The 23,797-nt window shown below is 34.7% G+C and overlaps 1 protein-coding gene across 1 annotated transcript; it reads right to left on the reverse strand.

Moving 5' to 3' along the window:
* Nucleotides 1–20,933: 20,933 nt before the first annotated feature.
* Nucleotides 20,934–22,510, reverse strand: LOC131626952 (uncharacterized). Its single transcript, XM_058897786.1, has 3 exons — nt 21,584–22,510; nt 21,369–21,412; nt 20,934–21,198 (listed from the first exon to the last, which is right to left on the reverse strand). The coding sequence occupies exons 1-3, from the start codon at nt 22,071–22,073 to the stop codon at nt 21,028–21,030; spliced, it is 705 nt and encodes a 234-aa protein (XP_058753769.1). The 5' UTR covers nt 22,074–22,510; the 3' UTR covers nt 20,934–21,027.
* Nucleotides 22,511–23,797: the final 1,287 nt, after the last annotated feature.

Here is a 23,797-nt window from a genome sequence, read left to right on the forward strand (position 1 = left end):
CTTCATAAACAAAAACAACAAACATTCGTTAAACAGACCCTAAGGCTATGTTTGGGAGTTTGGAGGGGAAGGGAGGGGAGGACTTTGAAAAATAGGAAGAATTGGGTGAAAAGGCTAAAAAGATTTTGGGTAGGAGGGTTTTGGAGGGTTTGAGTTTATTCATAACATCAAAAACCCCATAAAATGGGGGAACTCAAAAATTGTATTGTAGAAGGGTTTTGGAGGGTTTTGAAGGGCTTACATAAATTTTCCAAATATCTTTTAGGTTGTTATAGTATTATGAAAATTAAAAATTTATTAATTATAATGACTCTTTTATCATTCTAAACAAAATCATTTTTTTTTAAAAATGTCAAATAATTTCCTATATTTTTTTAAAATTTCATTTTTGGAAGCCTTCCCCTCCCCTCCCCTTCAAACTCCCAAACATAGCCTAAACAAACATCAAAGTAACAATAATTAAAAGAGAAATAGAAGTACCAGGGTTTTCAATTTATAGTTGATGCTAGGGTCTCCCTATCTCAATTTCACAACTTTAACATTTATAATTGATGCTAGGGTTTTCAATTTTATCTTAATGGAAATTCTACTATTTGCTGAATTTATTTGTCTTAACAATTTAAATCAAAATTAAAAAAGATAAATAAACTAAATAATATGTTTTCTTTTGTTTTAATTTTTTCAAATAGAAAAATAACCGAAATGAACCGAAAGGAGTAAAATACGAGTGCTCACAAAGCCGAATAAAATAAAATAAGCATATCGAACTAAACTACGCTCAATAAAGCTTATTAAAATTGTCCGGTTCAAATCAAAATTGCAATTAAAAATATTCAGATAAAACGACTCAGATTGTGTAAAATGCAACCTCGCGCAAAGCCGAAAAAATAAATGAGCACACCAAAATGAGCTACGCGCATCTTAGTTTTTTAAAACACTCTGGTGCAGGTTCAAACCTGAAAAATTTGTTCGCAGATTTTACATTCGACCGAAAAATGAATCAACGACCTGTCTGTAACACTGGAATTTTATTTTAAGAGCAACATAATTAGTTGTCTAAAATTTTGAAAAAGTCGAGACAAAATTGGTGTATGACAGCTGCCCATATTTAAACATCTTAACCGGATAATATGAAGAATGTCAACTTCTCATATTATCACGGTGGAAGATAGTTAATTACAAATGACCTAAATTTTGTCCCTCTGATGGAAATAAAATAATTACAATGTAACGAGTCTGAATGGAAATTTATTTTGTTGGAGATATGAAATGGGAAACAGACTCCGTAGGGATTATAGGAGATGAACGGTACACGAAATACACTGGGGATTTAATGAGGTAAGGTGTAAAGACTCACTAGGGAATATATTTGACAAATGATTGGGGAGAACACTCCCTGGGGATATTTCAAAAGTGATGATGATTTATGGATTCTCACAGAACGAACCTAATGACCTTTAACAATCTTTGTAACAAAATGAAAGGTTCCAGATTCTCATAGAACGAATGATGGGTTATGGAAATTCTCATAACAACTTAGTGAGTTATGGATTCTCACTGAATGAACCAAGTGCATTCGACAATCTTCAGAACAAAGTGATTGGTTCTTGCTTTTCACATAATGAAAAGGTAAGTTACGGATTCTCATGCAACAAAGTGATAAGTCTTGGGAAATCTTCATAACAACTTGGTGAGTTATGGATTCTCACAAAACGAACCAAATGTATTCGGCAATTTTTGTAACAAAATGATAAGTTCTGGATTTTCACATAACAAAAAGTAGGTAAGTTACATATTTTCATGTAAGTGAAAGGTCCTGGTTTCTCACAGAATAAAAGATAGGTAAGTTACGGATTCTCACGTAACACCATGAGAGGTTCTGCCTTCTCACAGAACAAAAGATGGATTAAAGATTCTCACATAACACAATGAAAGGTTCTGGAAATTCTCACAGAACAAAAGTTATGTAGGTTACAGATTCTAACGTAACAAAGTGAAAGGTCCTGGATTCTCAAAGAACGATAGAAGGTAAGTTATGGAGTCTCACGTAACAAAAAAGTGAAAGGTTCTAGATTTTCACAGAATAAAAAGTGGGTTACAAATTCTCACATAACCAAAGGTGAAAGCTTCTAGATTCTCATAGAACAAAAGGTGGGTCATCACGTAACCAAAAGGTGAAAAGTTATGGATTCTCACAGAATGAATGAAGGTAAGTTATATATTCTCACGTAACAAAAGGTGAAAGGTTCTAGATTCTCACATAATAAAAGGTGGGTCACGGATTCTCGCGTAACCAAAGGTGAAAAGTTCTGGATTCTCACAGAACAAAAATTAGGTTACAGAGTCTCGTGTAACACAATGAAAAGGTTCTGGATTCTCACAGAACAAAAGAAGGTAAGTTACAGATTCTCACGTAACACAATGAAAAGGTTGTGAATTCTCTCAGAAAGAAAGAATGTAAGTTACATATTCTCACGTAACAAAAGGGATGTTCCGACTTCTCACAGATTCTCATGTTTATAAAAAATTTGATGATGACACTTTGATTGAGATGGAATCTCCAAATTATAAATATATATTCCTTAAATTGTAAGTCTTTTAGCTAATTGAAGTATTGATGAAATTTGTCATTGTTGTAACATTCTAATGGTTTGGTTGCGAGAATATTTTATGTAGAATTTCGGCTCCCAACATGGATCATCATATTTTTCCTCTCCGTAAATATTTATTTGAGTATGTGTTTGACCACGTATTATGAAATGCAATTATTTGAATAGTGTTTTCTTAATAAAATATCATCTAAAAAGTATTAAAACAATAATTATAAGAGTTTGCACTAGTATATCACTCGCTACAAAATATGGGAAAAAATTTAGAAAATTTCTTTACCCACCTCCTTATGGGGGTCACCCCCAGCGAAATCCCAAAATTACCCGTGCTTCGGAGATGCATCTCCGAAGTTATTTTTTTTAAAGATTTTTCATACATTTCGGAAATGCATCTCCGAAAACACCAAAAAAGTGGTGTTTTCGAAGATGCATTTCCGAAGTCAAAAAAATTCAAAACCGTGAATATTTCGGAAGTTCATTTCCGAAAATATTCCTGCATATACAATTTTCCCTCCTTCACTATTTCATCATTTTTTCTCCAAAACTTCTCCAAACCCTCTCCAAAACTCAATCAATCTCCATCCATTTTTCGTCTCAAAATCAAGTTTCAAACCGTTGATCACGTTAAAGGGAGCATAGAAAGCTACAATTTGAGGTAAACATCTCCCATTTCACCCTCTATTTCACTACATTGATTCAACAAAATTCTGATGAAACCTGCGATGGTTCGGAAGTTCATTTCCGAAATATATTACCTAACAAATTTCGGAAATGAACTTCCGAAATATGCCCTGGCAGTTAAAAAAAACAGTTTTGGCCAATTTTGCTAATTTTTGCATATGTTAGGTATGGTGCATCCGAACAACATTGTGCAAGACGATGACACAGTAGTTCCGAAAGTTGTCAACGTTAATAACGATTCGGTTATCGATGTTCGACCTATGATCCACTGAATGCAAGATAAGGTTTTGTTGGGCCATTATTACTCCAATAAGTCTATAAATATAACACACTCTTCTTCATCCTCTTCACACCTAGAAACACAAATGACACAAACCTACCCCCACCTAGCATTCGTCTACTTCACCACTGGCTACCTGATGCCGTTCCAATTTCGCTTCTCGCGCGACACGCCGTTTGCGGAGTTGATAACGTCGCTTCACACGCTATTGCAATATCCCGAAAATCGAAAGGTTGTCAAGCTCGAGTACAGCTCGCCATCGCTTAACGACGAGGGAGACATTGAGTTCACACCTTTTGAGATCAAGAACGACGAAGATTTAGCGGTTTTGTGGACAACGTTCGACGGATTTTCTTCGAAGGTTCCGATCGAGTTGGACGCGAAACTTCAAAGATCGGGGGCCGACGTTATCAAAATGTTGACTCATCCTCACCTACCCGTGTTTAACAATATGTAACTTTAATCTTATGTAATGTGATCGTTGTAAGCTTCATCCGATTAAATAAAGTGAATCGTTCTTGTTTGTTATTTTTCTTCTGTTCAGACTTTTTTTCGGAAGTGCATTTCCGAATTCCTCCAAGGGGGGTGAATTCGGAGATGAAATTCCGAATTCACCAATTTTCTGAAAAACAACTTTATTTCGGAGATGCATCTCCGAAATCAATATTTTTCATTAAAATATTCACCTTTTCGGAGATGCATTTCCGAAAACACCTTTTTTTTCAATAAAAGTACGTTTTCGGAAATGAACTTCCGAAACAAGGGGTATTTTTGTAAATTCGTCAGAGGTGACCAAGAAGGTTAGGAGGTGGGTAAAGAAATTTTCAAATTTTAAGATGTTGAAGAATGTACCTTCTAAATACTCTCTATTTTGAAATCTAAAATGTCTCATTTGTATTCGTTATCTCTCAGTTTTAAACATCATTCTTTGTCAAATTATGATTTCAATAGTGTTGTCGTATCCATTAACTAGGTGTGTCCTTTTATAGTTTTTCTATTTTATTTTTCTCACAACAAATTCTAATGCATGTTATTTCATTATCGTGTCTGTTACAAATTATCCTTCTTGTTTTCTAAAATACTTATTGCCTATAATAAGATTAAAATCAGAATTGATAATAGCACTAGTACAATTTATCTACATAAGCACTAGTCATTCAAAGTGTTTTGTTTCACATTAAAATTTAAAGTTATGGTCATATCTCCATCCTTTTTACACCCAAAATACATTTCTTTCAATATTTTATCAATAGTTGTGTCAATCTCATTTTTTATTTTATTTTACTATATCATCAATGTACAAAACCTTAGTGCTTAGTTTCTTCACAATTCCACGTACCCACCTGTTAGTTTGTTTATAGAAACAAAAAATTGGTCATCCTCCTAGTATCTATATTTTATGTTCAAAAGTGAATCTTATTCTGATGGACTTACTGATTTATCTGTCTAACCACACACATTAGTAGAAACGTCAAAACTCTCTCTTATTTCTCACTATATTCATGTAGTGATATAGTGACATGCTTTATACATCCATATTTCCATATTGATATTCGATTCAAACCTTACATATTCACTATTACACTAGTGATTTATTAAATAATTATCTAACCAAATTTTGCATTGGTTGTCGGCCACTTAGCCAAGAGTAAGATAAATTAAAAAATTAATACAATTATTAATCAGAACCACAAATAAAGAAAAACACTTTATTTAACTCAGTGAAAGTTGATGTAAAACAAACCACTAATATTTAAATTTTAACATTTTCTCTCTCAAGATTGAGTCTTCCATATTACTATATTATTATTTACATCGCCATTACCTACCAATAAAATACCCTGTCTAACTATATTGTTTAAAAATCTTGTTAAGAATGTAATTTCTTGTATCGAAGTATGTTGCTCGACAGAAGCAAGGAGTTGTCAAAATGTCGAAGGAGTGTGCCTCGACATAGATTTTGAATTAGCTTTATTTTGTGTTGTTTAGATGATTCCGGTTAGTTGGAGTTTTCTTAGTGAGCAAACAAACTCAACCTATAAATAAGGAGTAACCCATATCTTTGTAAAATATGCAGTTGCATAGTTGAATAAAATCTCAATTGAGAGAAAAAGCAAAACTTTGCAAAAAATTTCTTCTTCTTCTTCTTCCCCTCTTCGTAACCTAATTCTCTTTTCTTCCCCAATTCATCTTTTCTTTTCTTCTTTCATTATCGTTGTGCAACATAATCATCTTGCAACCAATGTGTAGTTGATTCACTTGAGTGAAGAGTGAAGAGAAAAAGGGAAATCGATCAATGTGATTGATTATTATTCATCAAGATTAATTCAGAATTCTTCAAAAATTGGTATATTTCCAACAAATCTTTTAATACAATGATCCTATACATTATAATTCACCTTGTTCCCTCACAAAGTTGGAACTTGGTTAAGTACGTAGTCCCTTGTCATGGAGTTAGTGGTAGTATCAAAGACAACAATGAGCATAATAAGGAGGGCCTCCTTAAAGCCTCTGAGGATACTAAGACACTAAGTATATAAGTCAAATATTTTTATATATTATTTATTTAATTTGTATACAATCAATGCAATATTAATAAATCACACTTGAATTTTAAAAAACATTGAGGTATTTTTTTCTTTATAGACCAAAATCAATCATATCAACATAAATGGGTGTCCTAAAATTTATTATATAAGTATAAATGTATGTCCTAAAATCACAATAAAATAACTTTTTAATTTTTATCTTTTTAACCCCTAAACTATAAGAAGATGAACAAATACAAAATTACGTAAGTTAGAAATAGTAAAAGGCAATCATATTTTACAAAAATATTATATGCATATCATGATTTGATTAAATAAATTCAAAATTCCATTAAATCTTCTAAATATATATTTAACCATCAATAATAGTTTTGTATTTCTTCTAAACCTAATCAATAACCAAATTGAAGTGTCTAGATTAGGTAAAGATCTCTTGTTTTCATGTAGTTTTTTCTACAACTTTGTTGAAAGAGTCTTCTGCATAGGATTGAGTGTTAGAGTTATAACAACCAAAATTTAAAATATTTCTCTTTCCTCCTCTTCCCTTTCCTTTATGCATAGCATTCCTAAATCTCCCTCGCCCTTTTCTCCCTTTCTTCTCAGCTTCTTGCTAAAAAGACATAAGAACATAGTTTAATCAATTGGGTAGTATATTAGAATATATATATATATATATATATATATATATATATATATATATATATAGTTTAATCAATTGGGTAGTATATTAGAATATATATATATATATATATATATATATATATATATATATATATATATAAAATTTATAAAATTTAATGTTTATAGTAAATTATCAAGCGGAGTAAACCAAAAAGACTCGGAAAAGAACACATGACCATACCTCTTTGGAACGACCATTTACTGGTTTTGTTGAATCTTCATCACCTAGAAAATGAATCATATCAATCCATTAAAAAAATTATATAATTCAAGAGTATCTAATTAACAAATTATGGCCAATAAAATTTTAGAATTACAACTTAAACAAATTAACATGATTAACTACAAGAGAAAAATATAATTAAAAAAACACATGATATGAGTCACATTACTCACTATTATTCTTTGTGCTTTCTCCATATTGAGGATAATCATTGGAATCTCCTATAGAGCTTCTATACCCAGTATCATAATCATTACAATATTCCCTAAAACTTGGTGATCCAGGTCCAATAAACCGCTCATCCCTATTCTTATAATTATTCTCCCCCTCTTCATAATTGAGTATGTGTTTGACCACGTATTATGAAATGCAATTATTTGAATAGTGTTATCTTAATAAAATATCATCTAAAAAGTATTAAAACAATAATTATAAGAGTTTGCACTAGTATATCACTCGCTACAAAATATGGGAAAAAATTTAGAAAATTTCTTTACCCACCTCCCTATGGGGGTCACCCCCAGCGAAATCCCAAAATTACCCCTGCTTCGGAGATGCATCTCCGAAGTTATTTTTTTAAAAGATTTTTCATACATTTCGGAAATGCATCTCCGAAAACACCAAAAAAATGGTGTTTTCGAAGATGCATTTCCGAAGTCAAAAAAATTCAAAACCGTGAATATTTTGGAAGTTCATTTCCGAAAATATTCCTGCATATACAATTTTCCCTCCTTCACTATTTCATCATTTTTTCTCTAAAACTTCTCCAAACCCTCTCCAAAACTCAATCAATCTCCATCCATTTTTCGACTCAAAATCAAGTTTCAAACCGTTGATCACGTTAAAGGGAGCATAGAAAGCTACAATTTGAGGTAAACATCTCCCATTTCACCCCCTATTTCACTACATTGATTCAACAAAATTCTGATGAAACCTGCGATGGTTCGGAAGTTCATTTCCGAAATATATTACCTAACAAATTTCGGAAATGAACTTCCGAAATATGCCCTGACAGTTAAAAAAAAAAACAGTTTTGGCCAATTTTGCTAATTTTTGCATATGTTAGGTATGGTGCATCCGGACAACATTGTGCAAGACGATGACGCAGTAGTTCCGGAAGTTGTCAACGTTAATAACGATTCGGTTATCGAAGTTCGACCTATGATCAATGCGGTTGATGTTCGGAAACAATTTACAAATGATCGGAGCTTCGGTAGTTGCGAGCATTTGATTGATTGGGTTCGGAACGAAGCTAGTAAACTTGGATTTGGAATTGTAATTTTAAGGTCCGACAATGGAAATAGTAGGCGGAAAGCTTTCGTTGTTTTGAATTGCGAACGGGGTGGGAGTTATGCACAATCAAACCGGGTGCTAAAACACGAAGACACGGTATCGAGAAAGTGCGGGTGTCCGTTTAAGTTGCGGGCGACTCGGAGGGTTGATGCTTTGTGGCGTTTAACCGTAATTTGTGGAATTCATAATCATGCCTTGGATTCCAAGTTACACGGACATCCAATAGCGTGTCGTTTGTCCCGCAAAGAGAAGAATGTGATTTCGGATTTAACGATAGTCAAAGTGGCGCCTCGCAACATACTTGCCGATTTGAAGCGTAAAAAACCGGATAGCGTTTCAAATATCAAGCAAGTTTACAATGAACGACACAATCTCAAAGTTTTGAAAATGGGCCCTCGCTCGGAAATGCAACAACTTTTGAAACTATTAGGCGATAACTAATACGTGTCAAGCTTCCGAACGTCCGAGGACAAAGTTACGGTGCGTGACATTTTTTGGACTCATCCCGAAAGTATCAAATTATTCAACACATTTCCAACCGCTCTTGTGATGGATTCGACGTACAAGACCAACAAGTATAGGCTTCCTCTTCTAGAGGTCGTCGGTGTGACCTCGACGGACAAGACTTATTCGGTCGGGTTTGCATTTTTGGAGTGTGAAAAAGAAGAAAACTTTACACGGGCTTTGGGAATATGCAAGTCTTTGCTGGTTGATCAAAAGGTTATGCCAGAAGTCATTGTCACCGACCGGGACAATGCTTTGATGAATGCGGTTGATACCGTCTTCCCGACATCGACTGGGTTACTTTGTCGGTATCACATAACTTGCAACGTGAGAAGTAAGTTGAAACCCGCGGTTGGGACAAAAGATAGGCCGGATGAAAACGGTAAAGTTATCAAATCCGGTGTTGTGGTTGAGAGGATAATGGCGACATGGAGGTAAATTTTAGATGCATACTCCGAAGAGGTGTATACCGAGAAATTGGTACACTTTAGGTCTTTGTGTGGTTCAATTTAGACTTTTTGTCATTACGTTGAATCCACCATTCTTGACAAAGTCAGAGAAAAAGTCGTGTGCGCTTGGACAATTCGAGTTAGAAATCTTGGTTGCACCACGACTAACCGAGTTGAATCCGCACATGCGGTCTTCAAGAGGTGGTTGGGTGATAGCAAGGGAGATTTGTGTCGGGGATGGGACACCGTGAACCAAATGCTTGAAAATCAACACAATGAAATTCAAACATCGTTCGGCCGGAGCAAGACGGTTATGGAACACCGATATAAGGGCCAAATTTTATTCTCCCAATTGATTTTCAACATATCCCGAACGAGTTTGAATTTTTTGTTTCATGAAGCGAAGCGGTCGGAGACCACGGGGCCAGATAGTTCTTTATGTGGGTGTACCATTAGAAAGACATACGGCCTTCCATGTGCTTGTATACTTTCAAAAAAGAAGAAGTTGAATTCACCAATACACATGGATGAGGTAGCCGACCATTGGAAGAAGCTTCGTTTTGATGATTTTGACCCGCCGAAAGAAAATGACTCCAAAATTACCATCTCCGACGAGTTGGAAGTGATAATGGAGAAGTTTGCTAAAGCGGATGACACAACGAAAATGCATATAAAAGAACAATTGCGAAAAATTACATTTCCGGAGACCACCGATTTGAAACCTCCATCTCAACCGGTTAAAACGAAAGGTGCACCGAAAAAGTCCAAAGTTACACAAGAAGACACATCAACAAAACGATCTCCTTCCTACTTTGAACATGTTGATGCATCATTCCCGGATTCACCGACACCAAAGTCCAAGTGTAGTGGTAATAAAGGAGCCCGTATTTCGAAGCCACCTCGCACACCGCCGATCAAAAAATCACCCATTGTATACATTGATGAGATGCCACTTTTTATGCACAAATATATCGATAACATCGTTGATGTAGGAGGCGACGACAATTGTGGATATCGGGCCGTTGCGGGTGTAGTTGTTTCTGATTGGCTGTATTTTTTGGTAAAACAATTAGTGTTTTATCTGTCAAACCTGGTGTCATGACATGCATTGTTCTGAAGGTTTTTTTTTCTTGATGTCAAGACCGATGTCATGACATCCGAAGCTGCTGTGTTTTACTATGTTCGCGTTATGGTTATTTGATCTGTTAAGTCTTTGCGCGCCTCTTTTGGAAACTTTGGATATTGTTTTGTTTCAGAACAACGTTATGCGATGGATCTTTGTCTTATGGAATTGGTTTTAATTTGGTTAAAATTTATTATTGGATCCAAGGCCCAGCTGCTGCAAGGTTATTTATATCAAATGAAGAAGCTGCTGGAAATGTGGTTTTTTGTTTTAGGGTTTGCCGTCCAGAAGTTTGTGGTGTTGTTCGTCTGTGTATTAGATTTCTTGTAAGCCAAACAATCATCATGATGATTGTCTTGGTCTAGGAGTTTCTGTTTTGAGTTGTAAAAGGTACTCAAAGCTTTTAAGCAAGAGTACTATTGTTCTTGATCAAAGCTTTTAAGCAAGATCAAGGTGTGTTTTTGAAGAGTGTCTTCTTTTTCTTTTCGTCTGTTAGTTTTTCATCACTGCTGTGATTGAGGGGGAGTGAGTAGGAGCTCTGGTCTAGCTGTTTAGATTGAAGTTGCATTGGGTAGATATTAAGTGAAAGGCGTAATATTGAGTTGTATTACCTTGAATTAATATTACTTATAGTGGACTTCCTCCCTGGCTTGGTAGCCCCCAGATGTAGGTGTGTTTGCACCGAACTGGGTTAACAATTTTCCTGTGCTGTTTACTGTTTACTGTTTACTCTTTGTTCATTTGTTTAAAAACAGTCAGATAGTGATGTCGTGACATCGTGTAAGACATCGCGTGTCTGAGTCCAGAATTTCAATTGGCATCAGAGCAGGCACCCTGCCTGTTTTTACTGGGTGAGATCTAGGGAAAGTATTTTCTGGTTCGATGGACAAAGAAGGTGGTGGATTTATAATGAGACCACCCATTCTGGATGGCTCTAATTATGATTATTGGAGACCTCTCATGGTGGCTTTTCTGAAATCTGTGAATAGCAAAGCATGGAGAGCTGTGAACAAAGGATGGGAACATCCTGTTATTACTGATAAAGATGGCAACAAAACTCTTAAACCAGAGGAAGAGTGGGACAAAGATGAAGAGGCATTGGCGCTTGGCAACTCTAAAGCTCTAAATGCTTTATTCAATGGAATTGACAAAAATATATTCAGACTGGTGCACCAGTGTGAACTAGCCAAAGATGTCTGGGATATCCTAAAGACTACTCATGAGGGCACCTCCAAAGTGAAGATGTCAAGACTTCAACTGCTAACTACTAAATTTGAGAATCTAAGGATGAGGGATGATGAAAGTATTAAGGATTTTCATATGAATTTACTCGATATTGCTAATACCTCAGGAGCTTTGGGAGAAAAAATGTCTGATGAAAAGCTGGTAAGGAAAATTCTTAGATCCCTACCTAAGAGATTTGATATGAAAGTTACAGCTATAGAAGAGGCACAGGACATCAGCAAAATGAAGGTAGAAGAGTTAATTGGATCTCTTCAAACCTTTGAGATGGGAATCAGTGAAAATTCTGAAAAGAAGAACAAGAGCATAGCCTTTGTGTCCAACTCTCAAGAGGAAGTTGAGGAAAGTAGAGAAGAGAATCTATCTGAATCTATAGCTATGCTTGGCAAACAATTCAACAAAATTATAAGAAGAATGGATCAGAAGCCAAGACCTAATGTCAAGAACATCTCATCTGACATCAGTAGATCTTATGACTCTGGGAGAGGAGTTAAACCAGAAGAAAAGTACAACCACAACAAAGGGATTCAATGTCATGGATGTGAAGGGTATGGACATATTAGAGCTGAATGCCCTACCTATCTCAAGAAACAAAAGAAAGGATTGTCAGTCTCCTGGTCTGATGAAGATTCAGAGAGTGATTTTGAAGAAGAATCAGCCAAACATGTCACAGCCCTTACTGGAATTTGCAATTCTAATGAAGATTCTAGGAAAGACGAGCTAACCTTTGAAGAACTGGCAGGTTCCTACAGAAAGCTGTGTATCAAATGTGCAGAAGTGTGTCAACAAGGTGAAAAGCAGAAGAAATACATAGCGCAGTTGGAGGCTGATAACAAAGAGCTTAATGAAACTATATCTGAACTGAATGGTGAAACTATCCTGCTACAATCCAAACTTGATCAGATGTCAAAATCAGTTAAAATGTTGAACAGTGGCACGGACATGTTGGAGGAGATCTTGCAGGTTGGAAAAAGTTCAAGAGATATGTCTGGTATAGGATTTGTTGGTGCAAAGAAAGATGTCCAAGATAGTAGCAGAACTAAACCTGAAGCTGAGATGTTGAAGCCGATGTCAAAACATGTGACTCAACATCACGAGAAAGGTCAAATGAAGAGAAAGTTTCAAAGATGGAGATGTCATTACTGTGGAAGATTTGGACACATTAAGCCTTTCTGCTTCAGACTATATGGATACCCAGATCAAGCTCCTTCTCACAAACCTAAGCAGATCATGCCCATCCAGAAGCAACAATGGAAACCTAAAAGTATGGCTTTAATAGCACATACATCTCTTAGAGTTTCAGCCAAAGAAGACTGGTATTTTGATAGTGGATGTTCCAGACACATGACAGGACTCAAGAATCTGCTTGTTGATATCAAAAGTCATTCTACTAGTTATGTAACCTTTGGTGATGGAGCTAAAGGAGAAATCAAAGGAGTTGGAAAATTAGACTGTTCAGGAGTGCCAAGTTTAGAAGGTGTTTTGTTGGTCAAGGGCCTGACAGCTAACCTCATAAGCATCAGTCAACTATGTGACCAAGGATACCAAGTCAACTTCACTAAAGCTGAGTGTGTGGTTACTAATAAAGAAAAGGAAGTAGTTATGAGGGGTGTCAGATCCAAAGATAACTGCTACTTGTGGGTGTCTCATGAATCCAGCTACTCTACTGTTTGTTCTAAAGAAGAAGAAGCAAAGCTGTGGCACCAAAAACTTGGTCACCTTCATCTAAGAGGTATGGAAAGAATTATTTCTCTGGAAGCTGTAAGAGGAATTCCTAAGCTACAAATTGATGAAGGAAAAATATGTGGTGAATGTCAGGTAGGAAAACAAACCAGGATGTCACATCCAAAGGTTAAACACTTGACTACTTCCAGAGTTCTTGAACTTCTACATATGGACTTGATGGGACCAATGCAAGTAGAAAGTCTTGGAGGAAAGAAATATGCTTATGTGGTTGTGGATGACTACTCCAGGTACACTTGGGTAAACTTCATCAGAGAAAAGTCAGATGTGTTTGATGTTTTCAAGGACCTGTGTCAAAGAATTCAAAGAGAAAAAGAAAATGGTGTTGTGAGAATTAGAAGTGATCATGGAAAGGAATTTGAGAATCAAAAGTTTGCTGAATTCTGCTCCTCTGAAGGAATACATCATGAATTCTCTTCCCCTATTACTCCACAGCAAAATGGGGTTGTTGAAAGAAAGAATAGAACTATTCAAGAATCAGCAAGAGCCATGATCCATGCTAAGAATCTTCCTATCTACTTCTGGGCTGAAGCCATGAATACTGCTTGTTATGTCCATAATAGAGTTACATTAAGAAAAGGAACTTCTACCACTCTATATGAGATCTGGAAGGGAAGAAAACCCACTGTCAAATACTTCCATGTGTTTGGTAGTAAGTGTTACATTCTTGCTGATAGAGATCACAGAAGGAAGATGGATCCCAAGAGTGATGAAGGAATCTTTCTGGGCTACTCTACAAACAGTAGAGCCTATAGAGTATTCAACTCAAGAACCAAAATAATAATGGAATCCATAAATGTTGTGGTTGATGATGTTCACAATCAAGCAGATATCACAGAAGATGTCGGAACATTCTGGGACTTTACAGCTGAAGGTTCTACAAGAGAAGATGATTGCAGTCCCACTACCACAGAAGCTGAAACTGAACCCCCTAACAAGAGTCCCTCTATAAGAATTCAGAAAGATCATCCTAAAGATCTTATTATAGGAGATCTCAACAGTGGAGTTATTACAAGATCAAGAGAACTTGTCTCAAACTCTTGCTTTGTGTCAAAAATTGAACCTAAAAATGTCAAGGAAGCTTTAACAGATGAGTTCTGGATTAATGCCATGCAGGAAGAATTAGGTCAGTTTGAAAGAAATGAAGTATGGGAGCTGGTACCAAGACCTAAAGGTACTAATGTCATTGGAACTAAATGGGTTTACAAGAACAAGTCAGATGAACAGGGAACTGTTATCAGAAACAAAGCAAGGTTGGTTGCTCAAGGATACACCCAAGTTGAAGGAATTGACTTTGATGAAACCTTTGCCCCTGTTGCCAGACTTGAGTCAATTAGGCTATTGTTAGGAATTGCTTGTATTCTGAAATTCAAACTATACCAGATGGATGTGAAGAGTGCTTTCTTGAATGGATATTTGAATGAGGAAGTCTATGTGGAACAACCTAAAGGTTTTGCAGATCCAAACCACCCTGATCATGTATACAAATTAAGAAAAGCTCTTTACGGTCTGAAACAAGCCCCTAGAGCTTGGTATGAGAGACTAACTGAGTTTCTTACTAGCAATGGATACAGGAAAGGAGGGATAGATAAAACTCTCTTTGTTAAAGATGAAGGAGGGAAGATTCTGATAGCTCAAATCTATGTGGATGATATTGTATTTGGTGGGATGTCAGACAAGATGACTAGACACTTTGTTGATCAGATGCAATCTGAATTTGAAATGAGTCTAGTTGGAGAATTAACCTATTTTCTTGGGCTGCAAGTCAAACAGATGGAAGACTCAATCTTTCTCTCTCAGAGCAAGTATGCTAGAAACATTGTCAAAAAGTTTGGAATGGAAAATGCTTCTCACAAAAGGACACCAGCACCTACCCATTTGAAGTTGACCAAAGATGAAAAGGGAACCAGTGTTGATCAAAGTCTATACAGAAGCATGATAGGAAGTCTGCTGTATCTTACAGCCAGTAGACCTGATATTGCCTTTGCTGTTGGGGTATGTGCCAGGTATCAAGCAGAACCCAAAACCAGCCATATCAATCAAGTCAAGAGGATCCTGAAATATATAAATGGTACTTGTGAATATGGAATGCTCTACTCTCATGGGTGTGAACCCATTCTCACTGGATATTGTGATGCAGACTGGGCAGGAAGTGCTGATGACAGAAAAAGTACTTCAGGAGGATGTTTCTTCTTGGGTAATAATCTTATTTCATGGTTCAGCAAGAAACAAAACTGTGTGTCTCTATCCACTGCAGAGGCAGAATACATTGCAGCAGGAAGTAGTTGCTCTCAGCTTGTTTGGATGAAACAGATGTTATCAGAATACAATGTCACACAAGATGTCATGACATTATATTGTGACAATTTAAGTGCCATTAACATTTCAAAGAATCCTATTCAGCATAGCAGGACCAAGCACATTGATATTAGACATCATTACATTAGAGATCTTGTTGAAAATAAAACAATTGTCTTGGAACATGTTGCTACAAACCTTCAACTAGCTGATATTTTCACAAAAGCCTTGGATGCAAATCAATTTGAAAATCTAAGAAGCAAACTAGGCATTTGTCTTTGTGAAGGATTATAGCAATTAATTGGGTGTGGAATCAGCACTATTTCTTTCTTGACTATCAAGGATACTCTGCTGATGGTGGTCATGATCATTCTGTTGGTAGTGATGGCTGAGGAGGGTGAGGATGCTCGGACTAGTAGCTTCAATGATGTGGAGATGAGTAAGGATAATGATTCTGAAGTGTAAATCTTCATATGTTGTTTGGCTTCTTTTGTGGCTAGAAAGGGGGAGAAGTGATAGATGATGATTTGGCTGCTGCGTGTACTCTGATCTCTGATGGTATCATCTATTATTGTTTTAGCCAAAAAATTCGCCAAAGGGGGAGTTTGTAGTTGTTTCTGATTGGCTGTATTTTTTGGTAAAACAATTAGTGTTTTATCTGTCAAACCTGGTGTCATGACATGCATTATTCTGAAGGTTTTTTTTTCTTGATGTCAAGACCGATGTCATGACATCCGAAGCTGCTGTGTTTTACTATGTTCACGTTATGGTTATTTGATCTGTTAAGTCTTTGCGCGCCTCTTTTGGAAACTTTGGATATTGTTTTGTTTCAGAACAACGTTATGCGATGGATCTTTGTCTTATGGAATTGGTTTTAATTTGGTTAAAATTTATTATTGGATCCAAGGCCCAGCTGCTGCAAGGTTATTTATATCAAATGAAGAAGCTGCTGGAAATGTGGTTTTTTGTTTTAGGGTTTGCCGTCCAGAAGTTTGTGGTGTTGTTCGTCTGTGTATTAGATTTCTTGTAAGCCAAACAATCATCATGATGATTGTCTTGGTCTAGGAGTTTCTGTTTTGAGTTGTAAAAGGTACTCAAAGCTTTTAAGCAAGAGTACTATTGTTCTTGATCAAAGCTTTTAAGCAAGATCAAGGTGTGTTTTTGAAGAGTGTCTTCTTTTTCTTTTCGTCTGTTAGTTTTTCATCACTGCTGTGATTGAGGGGGAGTGAGTAGGAGCTCTGGTCTAGCTGTTTAGATTGAAGTTGCATTGGGTAGATATTAAGTGAAAGGCGTAATATTGAGTTGTATTACCTTGAATTAATATTACTTATAGTGGACTTCCTCCCTGGCTTGGTAGCCCCCAGATGTAGGTGTGTTTGCACCGAACTGGGTTAACAATTTTCCTGTGCTGTTTACTGTTTACTGTTTACTCTTTGTTCATTTGTTTAAAAACAGTCAGATAGTGATGTCGTGACATCGTGTAAGACATCGCGTGTCTGAGTCCAGAATTTCAGCGGGTTTGCTCGGTAAAGGGGAAAATAATCACACTTTAGTCCGACGGGAACTTATTGCGGAGTTGACTTCGTATCGGGACATCTACGGCCGACTATATGAAAATCAAGAAAAGTTTGCGAAAATTCATGATTCACTTGTTCCATCACTTACCGGTATCGCTCCGGTTTCGAAGTGGATGTCATTCCCCGATATGGGTCATCTAATAGCAAGTGCATATGATATGGTGTGTGTCGATTTGACGAGGTTTGGACTAAGTGAGACTTTCTTTCCACTTCATAGTCGACCGCCGTTGGACGCGTCGAGCCGCATCATATGCATCGGGTATCTACGATCGCGGCACTTCGTCCAAGTGTTTTTGAAACCGGGGTGTCCTATACCGGCTACTTCTTGTCAATGGACGGCACATCGTTCAAATGAGGCGGAGACTTGGCCGGATCCTTTCGTTTCAAGAATGGAGGAGTTTGAAGAAATGATGAGCGAAGAGCGCGATCAAAATAGAGAGCGGTCAAAGAACGTACCTATTTTGGACTTAGGATCCACCGATTGGTTCGCTGAATTTTAGTTTGTCCGGATCGTTTTTTGTTTGTAACGACCATTTTTGTATGTATTGTTGTTTATCATGTAAAATCGGACCGATTCAATACATATATAATATAAGTATGTTTTATGTCATCATTGTCTAATTTATGTCTATTTTGAATTCCTTTTGTATTTTTTACACAAAACACTAAGCAATCAACAAAATGCAAAATTTATGCCTGTTTCTGCATAATTCGGAAATGAACTTCCGAAATATACTAGTCTGCCTTCAATTTTCGGAAGTTCATTTCCGAAACATCCACTGAATGCAAGATAAAGTTTGTTGGGCCATTATTACTCCAATAAGTCTATAAATATAACACACTCTTCTTCATCCTCTTCACACCTAGAAACACAAATGACACAAACCTACCCCCACCTAGCATTCGTCTACTTCACCACCGGCTACCCGATGCCGTTCCAATTTCTCTTCTCGCGCAACACGCCGTTTGCGGAGTTGATAACGTCGCTCCACACGCTATTGCAATATCCCGAAAATCGAAAGGTTGTCAAGCTCGAGTACTGCTCGCCATCGCTTAACGACGAGGGAGACATTGAGTTCACACCTTTTGAGATCAAGAACGACGAAGATTTAGCGGTTTTGTGGACAACGTTCAACGGATTTTCTTCGAAGGGTCCGATCGAGTTGGACGCGAAACTTCAAAGATTGGGGGCCGATGTTATCAAAATGTTGACTCATCCTCACCTATCCTTGTTTAACAATATGTAACTTTAATCTTATGTAATGTGATCGTTGTAAGCTTCATCCGATTAAATAAAGCGAATCGTTCTTGTTTGTTATTTTTCTTCTGTCCAGACTTTTTTTCGGAAGTGCATTTCCGAATTCCTCCAAGGGGGGTGAATTCGGAGATGAACTTCCGAATTCACCAATTTTCTGAAAAACAACTTTATTTCGGAGATGCATCTCCGAAATCAATATTTTTCATTAAAATATTCACCTTTTCGGAGATGCGTTTCCGAAAACACCTTTTTTTTCAATAAAAGTACGTTTTCGGAAATGAACTTCCGAAACAAGGGGTATTTTTGTAAATTCGCCAGAGGTGACCATGAAGGTTAGGAGGTGGGTAAAGAAATTTTCAAAATTTAAGATGTCAAAGAATGTACCTTATAAATACTCTCTATCTTGAAATCTAAAATGTCTCATTTGTATTCGTTATCTCTCAGTTTTAAACATCATTCTTTGTCAAATTATGATTTCATTAGTGTTGTCGTATCCATTAACTAGGTGTGTCCTTTTATAGTTTTTCTATTTTATTTTTCTCACAACAAATTCTAATGCATGTTATTTCATTATCGTGTCTGTTACAAATTATCCTTCTCGTTTTCTAAAATACTTATTGCCTATAATAAGATTAAAATCAAAATTGATAATAGCACTAGTACAATTTATCTACATAAGCACTAGTCATTCAAAGTGTTTTGTTTCACATTAAAATTTAAAGTTATGGTCATATCTCCATCCTTTTTACACCCAAAATACATTTCTTTCAATATTTTATCAATAGTTGTGTCAATATCATTTTTTATTTTATTTTACTATATCATCAATGTACAAAACCTTAGTGCTTAGTTTCTTCACAATTCCACCTACCCACCTGTTAGTTTGTTTATAGAAACAAAAAATTGGTCATCCTCCTAGTATCTATATTTTATGTTCAAAAGTGAATCTTATTCTGATGGACTTACTGATTTATCTGTCTAACCACACACATTAGTAGAAACGTCAAAACTCTCTCTTATTTCTCACTATATTCATGTAGTGATATAGTGACATGCTTTATACATCCATATTTCCATATTGATATTCGATTCAAACCTTACATATTCACTATTACACTAGTGATTTATTAAATAATTATCTAACCAAATTTTGCATTGGTTGTCGGCCACTTAGCCAAGAGTAAGATAAATTAAAAAATTAATACAATTATTAATCAGAACCACAAATAAAGAAAAACACTTTATTTAACTCATTGAAAGTTGATGTAAAACAAACCACTAATATTTAAATTTTAACATTTTCTCTCTCAAGATTGAGTCTTCCATATTACTATATTATTATTTACATCGCCATTACCTACCAATAAAATACCCTGTCTAACTATACTGTTTAAAAATCTTGTTAAGAATTTAATTTCTTGTATCGAAGTATGTTGCTCGACAGAAGCAAGGAGTTATCAAAATGTCGAAGGAGTGTGCCTCGACATAGATTTTGACTTAGCTTTATTTTGTGTTGTTTAGATGATTCCGGTTAGTTGGAGTTTTCTTAGTGAGCAAACAAACTCAACCTATAAATAAGGAGTAACCCATATCTTTGTAAAATATGCAGTTGCATAGTTGAATAAAATCTCAATTGAGAGAAAAAGCAAAACTTTGCAAAAAATTTCTTCTTCTTCTTCCCCTCTTCGTAACCTAATTCTCTTTTCTTCCCCAATTCATCTTTTCTTTTCTTCTTTCATTATCTTTGTGCAACATAATCATCTTGCAACCAATGTGTAGTTGATTCACTTGAGTGAAGAGTGAAGAGAAAAAGGGAAATCGATCAATGTGATTGATTATTATTCATCAAGATTAATTCAGAATTCTTCAAAAATTGGTATATTTCCAACAAATGTTTTAATACAATGATCCTATACATTAAAATTCACCTTGTTCCCTCACAAAGTTGGAACTTGGTTAAGTACGTAGTCCCTTGTCATGGAGTTAGTGATAGTATCAAAGACAACAATGAGCATAATAAGGAGGGCCTCCTTAAAGCCTCTGAGGATACTAAGACACTAAGTATATAAGTCACATATTTTTATATATTATTTATTTAATTTGTATACAATCAATGCAATATTAATAAATCACACTTGAATTTTAAAAAACATTGAGGTATTTTTTTCTTTATAGACCAAAATCAATCATATCAACATAAATGGGTGTCCTAAAATTTATTATATAAGTATAAATTTATGTCCTAAAATCACAATAAAATAACTTTTTAATTTTTATCTTTTTAACCCCTAAACTATAAGAAGATGAACAAATACAAAATTACGTAAGTTAGAAATAGTAAAAGGCAATCATATTTTACAAAAATATTATATACATATCATGATTTGATTAAATAAATTCAAAATTCCATTAAATCTTCTAAATATATATTTAACCATCAATAATAGTTTTGTATTTCTTCTAAACCTAATCAATAACCAAATTGAAGTGTCTAGATTAGGTAAAGATCTCTTGTTTTCATGTAGTTTTTTCTACAACTTTGTTGAAAGAGTCTTCTGCATAGGATTGAGTGTTAGAGTTATAACAACCAAAATTTAAAATATTTCTCTTTCCTCCTCTTCCCTTTCCTTTATGCATAGCATTCCTAAATCCCCCTCGCCCTTTTCTCTCTTTCTTCTCAGCTTCTTGCTAAAAAGACATAAGAACATAGTTTAATCAATTGGGTAGTATATTAGAATATATATATATATATATATATATATATATATATATATATATAATTTATAAAATTTAATGTTTATAGTAAATTATCAAGCGGAGTAAACCAAAAAAACTCGGAAAAGAACACATGATCAAACCTCTTTGGAACGACCATTTACTGGTTTTGTTGAATCTTCATCACCTAGAAAATGAATCATATCAATCCATTAAAAAAATTATATAATTCAAGAGTATCTAATTAACAAATTATGGCCAATAAAATTTTAGAATTATAACTTAAACAAATTAACATGATTAACTACAAGAGAAAAATATAATTAAAAAAACACATGATATGAGTCACATTACTCACTACTATTCTTTGTGCTTTCTCCATATTGAGGATAATCATTGGAATCTCCTATAGAGCTTCTATACCCAGTATCATAATCATTACAATATTCCCTAAAACTTGGTGATCCAGGTCCAATAAACCACTCATCCCTATTCTTATAATTATTCTCCCCCTCTTCATAATTTGTACCAATGTTGTTTTTATTATTGCTACCATTATCCTCCTTTAATTTTTCTTGTTTTCTTTCATTCCTTTCCTCTTGATCACTTCTATCTTCCATAATTTTTCTGTCTTTCAATCTATTACCATTGAACCCTTCCTCCCTCATTATTGCTTCATGATTTCCATCATCATCATCATCATCTTTAATAGTTTCATAATTATACATGTTGTCATTGTTTTTCGCAATGGGTGAAACAATAATATTTTGATGACGGAACCGACCCTTAAAATGATGCCGGCCTGGAGATGTATCATTTCCATTCATGGTTGAGATGCCACAACCCATGATATACACAAAATAAATACAAGGAATCAAGAAGAAATAAAATGAGGAGGGTAAAGAGAATTATTGAATAATTGAGTTAACAACAATAAAGGTTGTGAATATGACATAATAGCAATATTTAAACACAAAAAAATAGAAAGAAGAAACGGCATAACAATTATATTGTTAATTAGGTGGTAAAGAGTGGAAATGTTGGGTTTGTAATGCAATATGTGAGCTTGATGTTTGTTTTGTTGTGTAATTATAAGTTAATTATCATAGGAATTTCTCATGCATGTGTTATTGGAATCATCGTCAATCTTGTTCATATGATGGGTATAACAAAACGAAAAATGGCAAAATAAGAAAACAAACAATTGTGAACAACAAACAAACATTTATGTTTTTTATTTATTTAAAATAATTAGAAACGGAAGAGACCACTAGTTTGATGTGCCGTTCACAATTTATCTCAAACAGAAGATAACATGATTATGGTAATACTTCGATATATATTATAAATGAAAAAATATAGAAAAAATACTTGATTATTAGGTAAAGAAGAGAAAAAATATAAATAAAATAATATAGATAAAGGAAAAATATAAATATATGGATATTTAGTTCACTTTAATTTTATTATATTTATAGGAATATGGCAATTTTAAACGATTAATTATTTATGCGATGGATGTGAGTTTGCTCACAAATTCATTCTTTTCATTTTTAGAAAAGTTGAATTAGTCTTTGTTAAGAAAAAAAATACTTTGTTAAGAATTTTCTGCAACCAGGTCCAAACCTTTGAGGCAAAAGGGCAATAAACAAACAAATGCATGAATGATTCATAGGACTTTTGCAAAGATTGCACATTGAAGTGAGGCGGTAACATCTAATGATGAGATTGTCATCAGTAGGCAGTTTTTGTGAATGAGCCTCCATATCAAAGTAGAGAATGAAGGAGGTATTTCTTTGTTCCAAATGATCTTGGCCCATTGTTTAAGTTGAGAAAGCTGGAAGGTAAAATTGTAAGCTTCTTTTAAACAAAAAAGACTAGAAGTTATGTCATGTGTGATTCCAAATCATCATATTTCAGTTATCCTCCAAAAGAATGGTTATCTAACTAATATGGTTTAGGGAAGGGAGCAAAATTTATGAATATTTTATAAAGATATTTAAAAGGAAGATGGTCTAAAAGTAGATGGTTATGGAATAAAATAATATATTGTGTAACACACTTTTGATCAACTAAATTCTCCCACAAAAGAAAGCAAAATCAATATAATCCTTAAACATTAAATCTAAACAACAAAAACAACAACAACAAAATCTATTGATTCTTTAAACATTAAATCTCAACTACAACAAGAACAACAAATAAACAAAATTAATAGAATTGTTAAATACTAAATTTCAACAACAACAACAATATTAAGTATTTTACTTGTACAGCTACAACTAACATTAATAAGTTACTTTCATACTCTCATAAATAGAGAAAAGATTAAACATTAAAAAACTAACCATGAAATATTTTCACGCTCTTCCTTTCGGTATCATTGTTTTCAATAGTTGTAGTATTCAAGTTTTGATTGGCTAGTGAGAGTTTCACGTAGATCAATAATATTTCATGTGGATTAATGAGTTGACAATGTCTTGACCATTGTTACTTTAAAAATGAACGACAAATATTCGTTACTTAATTTTTTCATCAAATTAGTCATAAATAAAAAATATGCTACTTTACC

This window comes from Vicia villosa, unplaced genomic scaffold (genome assembly GCF_029867415.1).
Source record: "Vicia villosa cultivar HV-30 ecotype Madison, WI unplaced genomic scaffold, Vvil1.0 ctg.000339F_1_1, whole genome shotgun sequence".
Classification (NCBI taxonomy): domain Eukaryota; kingdom Viridiplantae; phylum Streptophyta; class Magnoliopsida; order Fabales; family Fabaceae; genus Vicia; species Vicia villosa.

Bases quoted from the DNA above. Each gene is read 5' to 3' on its own strand.
- LOC131626952 (XM_058897786.1), bottom strand. From the start codon at position 22,073: ATGGGTTGTGGCATCTCAACCATGAATGGAAATGATACATCTCCAGGC. The intron at 21,413-21,583 runs GTGAGTAATGTG...TTCATTTTCTAG, and splicing joins AGAAAGCACAAAGAATAGTA to GTGATGAAGATTCAACAAAA. The intron at 21,199-21,368 runs GTTTGATCATGT...ATGTCTTTTTAG, and splicing joins TAAATGGTCGTTCCAAAGAG to CAAGAAGCTGAGAAGAAAGA.